This window comes from Equus caballus, chromosome 6, assembly GCF_041296265.1.
Source record: "Equus caballus isolate H_3958 breed thoroughbred chromosome 6, TB-T2T, whole genome shotgun sequence".
NCBI classification, from domain to species: domain Eukaryota; kingdom Metazoa; phylum Chordata; class Mammalia; order Perissodactyla; family Equidae; genus Equus; species Equus caballus.
The window spans coordinates 91,938,569-91,955,585 of NC_091689.1; the positions used below are offsets into that span (position 1 = coordinate 91,938,569).

Genomic DNA, 17,017 nt, shown 5'->3' on the forward strand with positions numbered 1-17,017 from the left:
ACGACAAAACTATTGTAATAAAAATGGTATGATGTTAGCAAAAGAAAGACAGACTGTGATAAATTAGTGAGCTCAGAAAAATTCATGTGTAGATGAGAACTTGATAAGTGGCACCTCTAGATAATGAGAGACGGGTTGCTTAAAGCAGATAGTTGCGTAGATTTTGTTAGGAGAACTAGCTATTTGGAGAAAAAGAAAGCAGGGTCACTACCTTACGCATTATACACAAAGACTCCAGAAGGATTGAAGACCCACATAAGAAATGTAAAACTTTAAAGCTAATAAGTAGTTTTGGACCACAGAACATAATGTGAAAATTAATGGATTTGATTACATCAAAATTAAGTATTTCTCGTAAAGGAACCGTGTATGAAGTTACAAGTCAAATGTCAGTTTTGGAAATCTAAAACCTACAAGAGAATAACACCTACAGTGTATAAAGGATTGCTTTAAGTTAACAGAAACAAAGCAAAAAAGCTTTTTAAAAATAAACAAAAGATATGAATGGACAGTTGAAAGGAGGAGAAGCCCAAGTGCTGACAGGTAGGGGAGGAGATACACAAACTCACTGGTAATCCAAACAATTCCAGCAGGAGATACAACCTGACAGCTATCAGAATGACAACAGTTTTAAAGGTTGCTAATACAAAGTGTTTGGAGGGTGGTAGGAGAAGTCTTACGTACTGATGGTGGGAGCATAGCTAGTACTGCAGTTCTGTAAATCAGTCACTTTAATTTAATCAGGAATGTATAATCCCTCCGACCTGGCACTCAGTGGACTTTTTACTTTACGAGGGTCCCTAAGGTTACAGTCTTTGTAGCTGTATTGTTTGTGGCTGTGGGGATTGGGAGGCAGCCTAGCTAAATATCTATCTGATAGAGTGAATGAGAAGAATGAATGATGGTGTACCGTGGAATAGCAGTGCAGCAGCTGGAGAAGCTTGAAAACCTGCGACTGAGAGAAGAAATCAGAACAAAATGAGATTTTAATTCAGTACCATTTATGTAAATTTAAAACAGAACAGAACATATTATATAAAAATACAATATTTAAGAACACGGAGAAAGCACTTATTGTGGAGGAAAATAGGAGTACAGATTAGAAAAGACAAAAAAGTTTTAGGAATTATCACTTGCTTTTATTTATAAGTGTATAATTGAAGTAAGAATGCAGGTTCTTTTTTCTGGATGTGTGCCAGCTTTAAAAATAGTGGAATTCTGTATATTCATTGAAGTCACATTATAAGCACCTGTAATTTAGACAGATTCAACTCCAGCATAGGGCATGTAATTTTCGGCCCTCAAGAAAGAAACTTCAGGATGTTAAGATATAGAACAGCCTGTTTTATACACTCAAAATTGTCATCCTGTCATGAGAACCGATGGTCCTCAACATGGTATGAAGATGCTAGTTCTAATAAACATCACTAATCTGGGGTCTGTCCCAGTGCTCACACCACTTAACACATAACTACTTCCTACCTAGAGCATCAAAGGCCAAGGAAAAATCATTAAAATTCTGTCCTGTAATATGGTGATACAAGGAAGACTCTACTTGTTGAGATTTTTTAAAACACAGTTTCCTAGGCCCCATACCAAGAATCTGATTGGGTAGATCTGTGTGGGACTGGTGAATTTGCATTTCTAATACGTTCACAGGTGATTCTAATGCTGTTGTTCTAAGGATCACTTAGATGATTATGTAGAAATTATGTAGATAATGTTTCTTAATATGTACTATGTGAACCACCATAGGCAACAGCTTCCAGGTTCCTTAACCCAGACCAGCAGAATATAAATCTTTACAGTGGGCCCAGGAATCTGCATTTTAGGTGCTGCTTATGAGCAAGAAAATGTAAGAATACCACTACAGTAGGCATATGTTCACTAAGAGAAAGCATATTAGTATCTAACTGACTTTTCTATACCACTGAAAACAGGAACTTGAGTGCTCTGAAAGTCCTAGAATTGCACTAGGCCCATTTTCATCAGAATTGAGACCATATACCCTCAGCTGAAGCATAAATTTGGGGGCTACTTGATTGAGAAGAAATACTAAATATTAAAAAATGTTGAGGGTAAAATAGAATTTTGTTTAAAACGTAGTCTGTAGTTATAAAAATGTATATACCCTACATCCCACAACTAGAAGGACCTGCAACTAAGATATACAACTGTGTACAGGGGGGGTTTGGGGAGATAAAGCAGAAAAAAAAAAAAAGATTGGCAACAGTTGTTAGCCCAGGTGCCAATCTTTAAAAAAAAAAAAAAATGTATATACCCTAAAACAACCCCAAATCTGTATTAGCGATCTAAGAACCTGCCTGCGAAATGCTCAGTTTTCTATCTGGATTTTTCTGCTAGATATCAACATATAATTTGAAATTTCATCTTTATATTCATGTTATACTTTAAAAGTACTGAAGTGCTTATTAGTTTTTTCAGAACTTGCATTCCTAATGTAGTTTTTAGGTATCTGATTTCTTAGAACCTCTCAAAAACATGGTCTTTTCTAATGATCCCTTAGAAAAGTTTTAACCCAAGTTTTTTTATTCTGTTAAATCTGACCATTTATTCTCCAAAGATGTTGGCATTGGGTGGATGGTCTAATTATTCAGTTGGAGATGTATGACTAGTTAAATCTTGCATTTCTAAAAAATTACTTTAAAGTAGAAAAATTGTAGAAACCTGGAGCTTCCTAAAGAGAGGAGAAACCTAATCAATGGATTATCCCTTAACTTTCCAGAATATTTGTTAAATGTTTACACCTTATTCCTTAGCCATAGCTTCTAACTGAGGTGCAACTTTACTTTGACTAATTTGTACTATTAGTTTTTTCTGTGTGGCCTCATTTAGGTATAGTTATTTCAAAGTATGCCTTTGAGATTATTAATGTTACGCTAATGAAAAGATCCAAATTTTGCTCTTTTTCTGAAATAAGTAAAAATTCCTTTTGTGAGTGTAGCATGGGAATTGATTTAATTCAGACGTTTTCCTTAAATGCTCAAACATATTGCCAAAAAGACCTGTGATTAAGTATCAGGTGAAAAAAATTAAGGGTTATTGATGATTGTAAAGAGGCAGTTTTCATGGGAACAATCCAAAATCAACCAGATAAGGCATGAGAGGCTAAAAAAAATCAAATGGAAAACCAAGGTAGTAGTTCTTAGTCATATGCTGTCCCTCTGCCATCTGTGTTGTTCTGATTCACAGAATCCCACATTGGCGACTGACCCCCTAAGTATGAACTTAATCTAGCGCCGTGTCAGTATTTCACAGCGCTCTGTCCATGAGTGCTCTGCTTGGAGAGGGGGAGCGCTTTATAAATAAAACCATTGCGCACTGCTTTTTGGTCAGGATAAATAATAAACATCTATGTGACTCTGCAGAATATGGTTTTCTTTCTGTTTTTTTTACATCGTCTGTTTCAATATTGTACCTTTTAAATGAGGGTAGAAAAACTTAGTGTATACTTCTTTAGAGTATTTTAGAGCGTAATTAAGCCCGGTTTGCATGTATAATTGCAAATTTAAGTGTATAAATGGATTCAGAAATAGTAGACAAACCTATTTGACTGAAAATTATTAAAATACCTATAGGAATCTCTTATCACATAAAGTATTGTTTTCATTTTAACAATAAATTGTTCGGAGACTTAAGTATTTGTGAGCATGACAGTCTGCTTATTTGAAACAGTAGATTTGGTTATGATGGTTTTGTTCTGCTACTAAAGGAGCTATGGTTATCATAGTTCACAGAGAATTGGCTCTTAAAGTTTCTATGAAACTTTCATACTTTCATAAGTATACAAATTCATTACCAATGTTAATTGGAAGTGGGAGATTGAGTGATTTTGGTTTGTAGTTATTGAGAGGATGGCTCAAGAACCATCTTTTCATTCCTTCTGATTCATTCATATTCACATATTTTAAATTAATAACATGTCTTCAATTTGACATGCAACATATGAGCCATAAATCTAGGGTAATACTTCAAAATCTGCGATTGTTGTCATTTTTAAAGACATTTTGAAGTTTCATAAATTTTCTTTCACACTATCTCATTTTATCTTGTTGTTCTTATTGTTCTGATTAAGAAAAAGATATAGAATGACTTTATGTGACTCTGACATTTAAGGTAATGGAACAGCCAAAGAAAATTGCTTAGGATGCAATGAAAGATAGGGAACCAAAGCTTGGAGAGTATGAGAACTGCAGATATGGAGTCATATTCCTAGAAGTGAGAACTGTACACATATATGGTTTATCTAATCAAAAGTGTAAAGCGCTATATACTAAACCTTAAAGGGTATCCCTAAGTAATGATATAAAGCAAAAAGATCAACTAGAAAGAATAATCCTGAAGGTTCAAGAAAACTTGGATCCCATTTTGTCTAAAGGAGCTTCTAGAAGAAAGGGAAGGGCCAGCAGTGCTAAATGATTCAGAGATTAGGGGGAAACAGAAGAGATTCAATCTATTTGACAGGTGGAGACAGCATGATGGGAATGAGAAATAGATTATAGGAAAGAGAGGTGAATACTCTAGTCAGAAAATGGAACAGTTGGTGTAAATCACTCATCATGACATGTACTGAAGAAGAAAGAGAACTAAGGTGGTATTGAATTGGAAAGGCAGGATTCCTGCAGAAGGAGAGAAACTACTTTATATAAAGCTTTTTGTTGTTTAAATACGTACATCCTTTCCTAGGTATTTCTCGTCTGAAGACAAAGGCATCATAATAATGTTAGAATGAAATTCCTGTGTACTGTTGTTTACCAATGAACTACTTTTTTCTGGTTATTTTACTTTAGTTGTCCATACTCCAAATCCTTTGTGGAATTGCCTGTGCTTGCACATAAACACACTTCCCATAACTCTGTATGTTGAGGTTTCTCAGTTTATTATTCATTAAGATCTTGATTGTGTATGCAGATTTTCCTTTGAAATAGTGAAAATGCACATCAATTAAATAAATCTTTTCTTCATCTAAACAAGCGTGCCTACTTTCTGTTTTGGAAAGATAATGTATGATGTAGAACCATGTCTCCAAGTTTTACCACACAGAGCATGGTCACTGGTCAAGTGCATTAACTGGTGTTAGAATCAATATTGAAAAGCCATATCCAAGTTTAATTGAAGTTAGAAAATTTAGACAGTATATTTCATGCATAGATGAATGTAATTTAAGTGTATAGTTCTCATATAGACACTTGATATTCACAGGTACTTGCGAATAATTACTGATTATTTTATTTCTTCCTTTCTCCCCTGGTTTGTTCCAAAAAGGATTTGAGCAATTTATAGTAACACATATAAGTCAAGGTTAACTATATGAAGAGATGCAGAAATCAGGACAAATGGAAAAATAAGCATAGTCACAGTAAGCTGAAGCCAAGGGTGAAGTTCACTGGTAGGAGCAATAAGGGCTTTTGAAGTTGGTAAAGTTGGTCTGCAAATGTATAGACTTTTTTGGGTCCTGATTCAAACTAACCAACCGAGGGAGAACAGATACTTTTGTGACAATTGAGAAAAAAATAAACAGTGAACTAAGTATTAGATTGAGACTGACAGTGGTATCGAAAAAGATCTCTTACCTGTTGGGGATGCATATTGTAGTATTTACAGGTGAAATTATAAATGTCTGGGGTTTGCTTTAAAATAGTCCAGCAAAAACAGGGGGAAAGGAGGCTGAGGGGATTATAAATAAAACAAAAGTGGCAGAATGTTAATAATTTTTGAAACTGAGGACTGATGTTAACTACATGAGGACTTGTGTATGTTTGGAAATGTCTGTAATAAGTTGAAAATAAAAATAGGTTGCACTTTTGGTGCTGAGATTCATAATGGCTGAAAAAAGTATAATTTCATTTTTTTAAGTGGGATTTCTTTTATAAATACCACCTATGACAGTCAAAATAAGGAACAGAAGTAAAGTTATGAGAAGCAATTTATATATAAATTCCCTTAAATTCTCTTTTGTTTATCTATAAGTACCTAAACTAACACCCTGCCTGCCGTAGAGGAGGCACACAGCAAATGCTTGTTGAACTGAACTCATCTGTATCTCACAACAGTAAAGGTATTTAATTTTTCAAGAGATGTAAATTTTTCTTTTTCTCTAAGAATTTATCTTGGGTGATTGCTAGAAATGGGAAGAGTTTAAGGTTTTTATAAATCAAGATAATTTTTGTTTTATAATGTTAGATTTTACCAAGTTGAGTTGTTTTATGTCAGGTTTCAAAATAACTATTATGAAAGATCACAAGTGGAGCTGTATTAAAATAGAGCCAGAGCAGCCATTTCAGAGGAATTGCCTTGCATGTCGTGTTTTATTTATCTTCCAAACTAGACCAGATTGCCAAGATTCCAAGAAGTCAGTAAGGACAAGAATATCCTGTTTGTAAGAATTGATGAAATTGGGCTTTGCTGATAACTGAATCTCAACCAATCAATGAAGTACAAACCTAGCCTTACCCCATCTAACACCAGTGAAGTCTTCTTTAATACAACTCGCTTTGTTCTCTTTTTTCTGTTAAAATCCCAAGCCCCTTTCCAGTAATCGGGACATTACTGGGGTTTCTACCTGAATCTGCTCCCCAAATTGCAATTCTTTGATCCCAGATAAATGCTTTGCCTCTTAAACTGGTTTCTGTTTTTGCTGGTTGACAGTATAAAAATCTTTGTTTTGCTTATGTCAGCATTCAGATTTAACTTCTCTACATTTTGGTTGCTCAATATAGTATTAGATTTCCATGTATGTTAAATGTTCGGTTATTTTACCAAGAGTAAGCTGTGTTTTTCTGTAGAAGTGGGAAGTTCAACTAGCCTTGAATTGCATGCTTTCAGTTGAAATATTGGGAATAGAAGAATCCAAATACTGCATTCACTTGTCAGGGATAAAGTTTAATTTTCTCTCTTCATGAAATCATTTCAGCTAAATTGATGTTTCGCCTTCTGTATTTTTTTAAGAGATGAATCACTGCCTTATATTAGCCCAAACTAGCCAAAATTAGATTAACACTAGGTGAGTGGCTTAGTACCTAATCTTTGTATAATATTCTAAGCTTTTTTTTCTCTCTTCGCTTTAGAAAATGACTAGAACAGAGTTGCTAATGAACAGTGTGTTTTGCAAATTACATCAAATAAAAAGAGCTAAAGGGCTCCACATAGTGACTAGTCAACTCCTAAAATAATTCCACAAATGTTAGCTAGATTGTACTATGTGTAATCTAGGTCAAAAGTTGGAATCAGAATACATAAATGATCTGTTAACCTTCATCAGTAATGTCTGTAACAGCATTTAAAAAGTGTTATCAAGCTTCAAATTTACCTGTGGACCGCATCCATCCTTCTCTCTCTGATCTCCATGCTATTTGAGGACAATCTCTCTATCAACGGTATTTATTGCAGTGCTTTCTAGACCTTGCCTTTTCTTTCATTATCTCCTCTCTCCTGCATAGAAGAATGCCTGGCATACTGCACACATAGTAGATACTACTTCATTCTATTATTTCTGTTCTAGTATCGTCTTCCCCCCGCCTATAAATGTAAGCAAATCTCTCCAATCTTTAAAAGCAAAACCAAAAAAAAGACATAAACTTCCTCCAAATACCTTTCTTTAGTTTTTCTTTTTTTGACAGCCAATTTCTTTAAAGTCAATACTATTTCTTACCACCATACAGGAGTTAACAAAGTCCTTATTTAACTTTTTTTTTTACCTAGTTTGTTTGACCTCTCTTTAATACTTTTTTTTTGATAACTGTCTCCGAAAGAATTACTCTTAATTTGAATCCGTGGTTACACAGTTTTTCAAGGATTATTTTCACCTTTTTGACCAATCCTCTAGCTGGCTGGCTCTCTTCGTCTCCAGGGCTGCCATGTTTGGTTGTGCAGGTTGTATACTGCACAGCTCTTGGGGATGTTGTTCACATTGCAATCTGTGTGAAAGGGCCTCCTTGGCACTGTGCGGTAAACAACTTCACCGGCTATATGCAACAGCTCTGCTCACGCTTTAAATGCATTGATATTCCACAAATTTCCTTCTGAGGACCTCTCCTTTCATATGGTAAAAAGTTCTCAAAATTACTGGATGTACTCTATGCTAATCCTGTCCCTCATCTCAAACTTACACAAATATGCCATTCTGTATTTCTAGCCTAGAATTCTTCTCAATTCCAGATTTTTCCTGAATGTCAGGAGGACTCACTATGTCAGACTGAACTCAAAATCTTTTTACTCTACCTCTCCCATCCCCTCAACTTAAACAATATCCGTATCCTGTATTCCCTATTTCAGATACCATCTTGAGTTCCTCTTTCAACATCATTTCTTTTATCTAATTAGCTGATTCTACCTCCTAAAGCTGAAGTTTTCAAAACTTTTGATCTCAGGACCCCTTTTACATTCTTAAAAATGACTAAAGACCTGAAGAACTTCTGTTATGTGGGTTATAGCTATTGATACTTATATTAGAGGTTTTTTAAAAATTTTCTTAGTATTTATTTATAAATAACAATACTAAACCATTATATTTTGACATAAATAATATTTTTATGAAAAATAATTTTTCCAAAAAGCAAAAAGTTTACTGATAAGAATAGAATTGTTTTACATTTTTGCAAATTTCTCTAATATCTGACTAAATAAAAGACAGCTAAATTCTCCTGTGTGTTTGTGCATTCAGTTTATTGTGATACCTTGTTTAGGTTGAAGTACCTGAAGAATACTCAGCCTCACACAAATATGTAGTTGGAACAGGGAGGAAGGAGTATTTTCAGATATTAGTAGCACATCAGAACTCAACGAGTGGTGGTTTAATGATGAAAGGTCAATTGCAATGTGGAATCTGAAACCATATCAATGAACTTTTTATAGTTAAATTAAAATCTATCATGTGTAACTTGATGCAGTTGGAAAATATTGGTTCACTGAGTTATGCAGATATTCCAGATGTTGACATATTTCATTATACAGTATATTTTTTAATCACATTTGTTGAAATATCACCAATCTTATGAAAAAGTATATGTAATAGGAAGCTATCGAGCTTACAGTGGCAAAGTCAAATTTCCCAAAACTCTATTTTTTGCTTGAACACTTGAATTTTATCATTGGCAACAAATATTTTCAGTTGTTTTCCGTGAAGTAACAGGCTCCCTTCGTTCATTTTTTGAGAAAATGTCTGCCAGATAGCCTTTTATGTAAAAGAGTGGAAAGAGTGGTGTCATGAAAAGAGTGGCTGGTTCCACTTGAAACTCAAATAATTTCACAAGTCTTTTTCCTCATGACAATCATGTTACTTCAGTATGTAGCAAATGTGCTTTATGCACAGTTCCCAATTTGTCACACAATATTAAAAAGAAGTGTAATTAAGCTTCAAGATTTAGTAAAATCAGTACTTTGAGTTTTTTCAATGTGAATATTCCTAAGTGAACCTGCGTTTTCCGCCATGGAGGCGGTGAAGGGTACTATGTCTCAGTATGTAGTTTGGTGCTGCTTTAATTCATGCTAAGGGATCTGCAGTTTTACCCACCATTTTTTTTTGCACTATCAGCACAAATATTCACCCAGGGAAAGAGGTCACATAACATTTAAATAACAATTGGTGTTACCATGAAAATAGTTTTGACCTCATAGGTGCTTTGAAAGGACCTTGGAGCCCTCTAAGGGGCCATGGACTGTACTTTGAGAACCACTTCCTAAACATGCAAGACATGTTGCCCTTGCCCACTCCACTGTCTTAGCCCCAGTCTTTATTAGTTCTCGCCTCTTTTCTTTGTATAGTCTCCTAAATTATACCCCCATCGTCAGTCTCTTTTACTCAGGAGGTACCTTCCTAGAATCCAAACCTGATTATGTTGATGCCCTATTAAAATCTTTCTACACTCCCCAGCACAATTGGATAAAATCCAAATTCCTCCATAGAACATAAAAAGTCCTTTATTACCCTTCCTACCTTACTAACTTCTGTTCCTGTCTGCACGTACTTCCTACTCTTGCAGCCGAGCTGAATTTATTGGTAATTCCCTAAATACATCATGGCTTCTATTGTCCCATATATTTGCATGTGCTATTCTTTCCACCTGGAACACTCTCACTTCCAGTTCCCACAGCTGTGCACATCATTTATAATCATCTCTTGTTACTACCCACAAAATTTTATATTTGTTATAGTTTTTGAATTTGTTATGGGACTTACACTGTTTATAGTTATTTTGCTAATGTGTCATTTTCCCCCATTAGACTGTGGGCTGTTTGAGGTGAGGAAGTGTCTGTCTTCGTTTTTCTAGCACTTACCCAGGGGGAGGCGTACAGTAATCACTTAATGAATATTTGAGTGTTTCTATGAACTTTATGGAAACTTCTAATACTGTCCTTGGGTAGAGTTGCTAATGAATAGTAAGAAGGCCACAGATGGGCAGAAAGAGGAAAAAACAAACAAAAATATATATGTGTATGTATATGTATGTGCCTTAGCCACTTTATTGGATGTAGTAATAAATCTTTATTTCCATAGTTTTTACTATAAGTAAAATTCAGGGGAACGTTTCAGTTTTTATCTACGTTCCTGAAAAATCATAGTGAACCGAATTAAATTGTAGTCAAATGGATCACATTTTAAAAAGTTAACCTCCTTAATTCATTGTAACTCAATCTCTAATAAATTTAAATTTTTTTCCTAATTTAGCATTGTTAACATGAAGGCAAAAATGCCAAGATACTTCTACATTTCTACTAATATTTTCAAATAACCTCTTAAAATGTTAGGGTATTAAAATTATCTAAGTGTGTTCTCTGCAATGTTTTATATTAAAACTTGATTGGTTGTACTTTGTATTTTGAGCTTATTATTAGTACAGTAAAATAAAATCTTGTAAGGATCTTCTGTCAGAAAGCACTTAAATAGACGTCTCACTTAATGTAAACTGCCTGTATACAGCCTGCATCAACAAAGAGAACCTCCTTTAAGATGAAGAAAAGAATTTACCAAGGGTTTGTAAGGTATAAAACTTCAAAAGTTAAATAAAATTTTTTAGATGTAAGAAATTTTATGACTCACCATTTATTCTGCATAATGCATTGCAAATATGTGGATTTAGCAAAATCCAAATTTCCTAAAAGCAGATTTTGTAGATTATACTTTCCTGCTCATTGACCATTTCATTGTTCGTTAGCACTTGAATAGAGGAAATAAAATAATTTAAAAAAACTAAGGACTTTGCAGGGCTGGCCCAGTGGTGTAGTGGTTAAGGTCACACAATCCGCTTCAGCGGCCCAGTGTTGGCAGGTTTTGATCCTGGGTGCACACCTACACACAGCTCATCAAGCCATGCTGTGGCAGCATCCCACATACAAAATGGAGGAAGACTGGCACAGATGTTAGCTCAGCGACAGTCTTCCTCAAGCAAAAAGAGGAAGATTGGCAACAGATGTTAGCTCAGGGTCAGTCTTCCTCAGGGGGGAAAAAAAACTAACCACTTTGGGCCTCACTAATTTAGAATTTGTGATGACTGAGATACTGGACTGAAAATTAGCTTTTTACAGCCCATTGGCTAGATGTTGCCTAGTAAATAAAAATTGTTTACAATATTACAAGGGAAATTAAATCTTTCAGAGACCTGTAAGTACATTAAAGTAATCATTCCCGTCTAATGGCCTTATTGATTATAAATCATGCTTTTAAAGCATATTAGTTGATTAAAAGCCCATTAGTAATTGATATTTCTCCAAAAAGATTCTGAATTAGTGAGGTGTATAACATGTAGTCAGGTTTATGTCTTTTCAGTTTTTGCGGAGAGAACTTTGGCCAAAAAATTACTTGTTGGGATTAAGTTTGAAATTCTCTTATGCTGCTGTGTCCCTGTTGTACGTTTTAAAGACCTGGCACATCCTCCCATCTGTGTCAGTGTGTATAGTTCAAATGCCATGGCACCTGCTAGACACAAAGTGGATTTCTTTTACATGCTTCCTTAAAAAATTAGCATTTTAATTCCATTGATTTAAGGAACTTATTGTTAAATATTGATAATGGTTACCTGAACTCAGAAATAGGTGTATCGGGTTAGTAGATTTATAGGAATAATAAATATCAAGTTGTATATTTAATTTGATAAATTTCTTTTGAAAATAGTTCCCTTTTGTATCATTTTTTGTGTGAAAGAATACATTGGAAATTGAAAACTGAAGGATATATAGTGATTTTGCTCATAAAACTGATTTCCAGCATTCATTTACTACATACATTGTCATCTGTTAGTTCTTTTCTTTATTTCATAATTAATTTCAAAATTCAGCATTTTTTATCTAATTTAACATTTTCATATTTTTAAAGGTCCCCAGGTGCATCCAATTTTTCAACTTTACCAAAGATCTCTCCTTCATCTCTATCAAATAATTATAACAACATCAACAACAGAAAGTAAGCACTGAATCTTAAAAACTCTTTGTTTAATTGATCGCCCTATTGTGGTTGCAAAAAATCTCTTGTATCTAAAATTTAGGATAAAAGTCTTAATGCATTAAAATTGATTTTCTTTTAAATTACTGGTCACTTCTTCTAGGAGTAACTTCACAAGAAGAAAAGCACAGTTATAAACTTCTTGATTTAATACATACTACAATAATTTACTAAAACAGAAATAAAGCACTTTCAGAATTTTACGTTCTAAACACTAATTATTGAAATATATATAGAAATCTGTGAACTCAGTGTTTTAGGAAGAGTATAAATTTCAGATGTCATTTTAGAACTGGATATGTAATCACCTACAGTGTATAGTATTTTTGTAAAAGTATACGTCAGTGATTCTCAACCAGAAAGCATACACAAACTTTTATGTTTATCAGAAAGGCAATCACTTTTTCTTTAAAAAGTTTAGAGAAACATTCCTTGCACCATCGTTAATAATATTCAAAATCTTGGAATTTCTAAAAGTTATGTGAAAGTGATTGCTATATTGCTGTAAGAAAAAAGGTTGAAAATCACGTGGACTTCACCATAACATCTGACATTATGTACTACCTTGAAAATTGGCATGGTTTTTGTTTTACAGAAAAGGATAAAAAAGAAAACCTTTATTATTTATAATTAATCCAGTCAAACTATGGAAAGAGCTTTAATCCACAGATGATTTATCCTCTTTTTATTTCTTAGATACATACATGGTGGTTTGTATGTTAGGTTGACAGTAATTATGTAGTTAAATATTTGCAGTACTTGTCCAGTTCATAAATGGCATCTGATTATCCCAAAGAGTAAATTCAAAAGGACTAAAGGTATTTGTGAAGTAATCTTTAAAATAACACCATTAATTGAATTTATAGGTTTAATTAATTTTCCCGTAAAATCCATATTTTTGAGGGGGTGGGACTTAACAAAATGATGTTAACATATATGTGGATTATAAATATATATAAGAATACCCAAAATAATTTTGGAAGTAGAAAATAATGAGAAAGAATTAATCCTAATAAATATCACAGCCTTGTTGTAAAGATATAAGAATTCAGGCACCATAGTACTGACCCAAGAATACACCCACAGATCAGTGGAGCAGAAAAGACAGCCCAGAAACAGACCTTTGTGTGTGAAAGAATTTAATGTGATCAGAAAGCATTCTAGACTAATGGAGAATAGGGACATTGTCCAGGAAATTGTTGGGAAAATTGGATCACTATTGAGAATTTCTCTTTAAAACTTTAAATTAAATTAGCTTTTTAATTGTCAAGCATATAAGAATTAAAAGACAAATAAATGGAAAAAATACATGCTACAAATGACAAAAAGTAAATATTCTTAATGTATCAGGCTCATAAAAAATCAGTGAGAAATTTTCCAAGACAGTTAGAAAACCGGGCAAATGATGCAGCCAAGCAATAAAAATAAAAGAATTAAAATATATAAACATTTTAAATGCTCAAATTCATGTACTTAAGTTAAAACCATAAAAAACTCCATCCACCTCCCCCACCTCAATCTCATTGGGCAGAAATAAGTGATGATATCTATTCTTGAAAAGATTCTATTTGAGTGGTTGGAGTGTTAGTGCAGCTTTTCTAGAAGAGGCTGCCGTATGTATCAAGAAGATTTAAAACATTCATTTCCTTATTTCAGTAGTTCATAAAAAGATATGTGTCGCATAGTGTAATAGCATTACATTGTACTGTAACAGTGAAGTATTGAGGAGACTACGAATAGCCAAAATTGCAGCGTAGTATGTTCTCCTCTGTTTAAAAATGTATATCCACAGGCAAAAGGGTGAAAGGAAATATCCCCCTATAATCTGGTTTGTATTTTATATATCTTTTAATTAAATTCATCAAAAGTAATTTTTTCATAGGCAGTAAACTATTACTTGTGTGCTTCTCCCAGTTGCAGGCGGCTCCCACATTTAGTATAACAGAATTCAGTTCCAGGTATAACATGTATTTATAGTTATTCTTTGGAGAGATTTTTAACATTGTATATAAACTGTACTGAAGATAGACTTTATTTTGACTGGAGTCACCATATTAGTATATGTGGTCTTGTGTTTTTGTTTTTGTCTTATTTCCCTCTCATAGTAAAAATGACAGTATAGTCTGGTCTCAAAACTTCCCACTACAGAAAATGCTGAGAGGAATTAGAGTGTTTTCTTAAGTTTAGCACCTGATTAACTGATGATTCTACTTCTCTGACTAGATTGTATTTTTAGCTATTTATATTTGTCTATTTTAGGTACTAAAATAGTTCTTTCATATTAGGAAATTTTAATAGCAAATAGCTACTGAGGTACCACCATGCTTAAGAGTAAAGCTTACCTTCTTAGTAAGGAACAAAATTTAAACACTTATAAAATGGAAAGCTTTTTTTACTTTAAAAAATTTGAATTAATATTATCATCATAATTATCTAAACAATTATTTCACATAAAATTTATTTCTTGGGGCCGGCCCCCTAGCCAAGTGCTTGGGTTCGTGCACTCCACTTTTGGTGGCCCAGGGTTTTGCTGGTTCAGATCCTGGGCGTGGACATGGCACCGCTTGTTGGGCCACGCTGAGGCGGCGTCCCACATGTCACAACTGGAAGGCCCCCGAACTAATAGTATACAACTATGTACTGGGGGGACTTGGAGAGAAAAAGCAGGAAAAAGAAAAGAAGGTTGGCAACACTTGTTAGCTCTGGTGCCAATCTTTAAAAAAAAAATTTGTTTCTTGACTTTCCATTCAACTTGTGGAAATAAGTAGCACCTTAAGACTTCAGATAGAAATTGCGTAGTTTCTTTGATTAAAAGTATGTAAAATTGGTAATAACCTTTTTAGATTAAATAAATTTTTAAAACTTCATATATGTGGAGATATACTAAAATCAATAGTTATGACACAAGTTTATATGAAATTTTTTTATGAATTTAAGACTTGAATCAAACTGATACATTGCTAGGATATAAACTTATCATTTCCAGAAATAAGGATATTACGTAGTCATAAAGGAATTATTTCATTTAAGTTTAATAGTTTTTGTTAAACACTAATACTATGAAGAATCATTTGCTGGAATATTGTTTTTTTACCTTGTATAGTGTTTTTCACATGTTAGTCCATACAGTGTTTGTCTTTGCCTCAATTATAATTTAAGTACATTTTTAATAAGTGCCAAATTCTCTTTCTAGTCCCTGCATTTTTCCGTCTTACTGCATTTGCTTTGATATAATACTGCCTTGAAAAAAATCTTTTTATAATGTATTTATTTTCTCAACTCTTGGCATTCAACATCAGAGCACATTTCTATTTTTCTGTTAATTCATTTAAAGTTATTTTCTTTGAAATGGAAATGACTCACTGTAAGAGATTAAGCCATGCAAAAGAACTGGATTTTGGAGACTGCCAGAGCTAGGTAGCTGTCTGGCTCTTGACAAGTTACTTGCTGAAAGCATCATTTCATTAACTGCAAAGTGAGCATAATTTTGGTTATGAGGATTAAGTTATAGATTTATAGTGTTTATAATGTCAAATATAAGTGCGAATTGAAAAGTCAGTCTGAAATTATTATAGAAAGGTAAGTGCTCAATTTTACAAAAAATAATGGTACATTTTTTAATGTATCTTCATTTAAGATGATATATTTATAAAACAGAATTATCTAGTATGGCATTAAAATTCCCATCCAGATTACTGGCAGATTTTTTTATTTTTCAAAGTAGCATAGCCTTATAGAATGAAGACTAATTTACAATCTTTAGGAAAAAAATAGCAGAAATAGTCATGAAAGGTAAGAGGCTCTCCTGAGGGCCTAGGTTTCCGTGTACTTTGTCAAAGTCTTTCAAGAACTGTTGGTTTTGGTATTTTCCATGACAGACTTTAGTATTTAATTTAGAAAGCACATAAAATGTGGATTATAAGTGATTAATCAAGATAATATTAAAATATTTTAAATTCATCAGTTTTCATTATTATCAGTGAGGATCTAGACTATCTCAGTCTTTGGCAATCTTACCCCATCACTTAAAATAAATGTAGATATTCTTTAACTAAAGATTCAGATTTTAAAAGACAAAACCAAAAAACTGCTTTTGCAAGTAAGTGTTTTGTTCATTTCTCAGTAAATAGGAATCCCTATCCCAGCCCATTTCATCCTGTTGCCACAAAGAATGGAGTTTCCGGCATCCATTTGTGTTATGTGTGGAGAGAGACAGATGTCTGAATATATACTTAAGTAAAAAGCATGTAAATGTGCTTTAGTCTTTTCACGTACGTGTGTGTGTAGGCATGAGCACGCATTTAGGATACTTCCCACTGTACTCTGTTTAAATTTTATTATAATTTTATAGCCAGACTATGTTTTTTCTTTAATGTGTAGAAAATGTAGGCCTTAGGTTTTTATAATATATATAGCAGACCTTGATTTTTAGCACTTCTTATACATAGGAATAAAAGAAAAACGGGAGTCAGCTTTTTGTTACATATCCTCGAAGTTAGATTCAAGAAGCCAATCATCAATCATCAAGTGACTATATGTTGAATTGCTAATAGGTGCCTT

The 17,017-nt window shown here is 33.5% G+C and overlaps 1 protein-coding gene across 10 annotated transcripts in view; it reads left to right on the forward strand.

Annotated features, from left to right (window-relative positions):
* Window positions 1–17,017, forward strand: part of USP15 (ubiquitin specific peptidase 15) — a 134,553-nt gene that overhangs the window by 70,272 nt on the left and 47,264 nt on the right. For 5 of the 10 annotated variants that reach the window (XR_011440159.1, XR_011440160.1, XR_011440158.1 and 2 more), the window contains one exon: window positions 12,332–12,418. The exons of the other annotated variants lie outside the window; for them this stretch is intronic. Coding sequence is in view for 2 of the 5 variants with exons in the window: in XM_023643918.2 (XP_023499686.1) it covers window positions 12,332–12,418 (87 nt within the window). In the remaining 3 variants the exon portion in view is untranslated. The remainder of the gene's footprint in view (window positions 1–12,331; window positions 12,419–17,017) is intronic. 10 annotated transcript variants of the gene reach the window in all.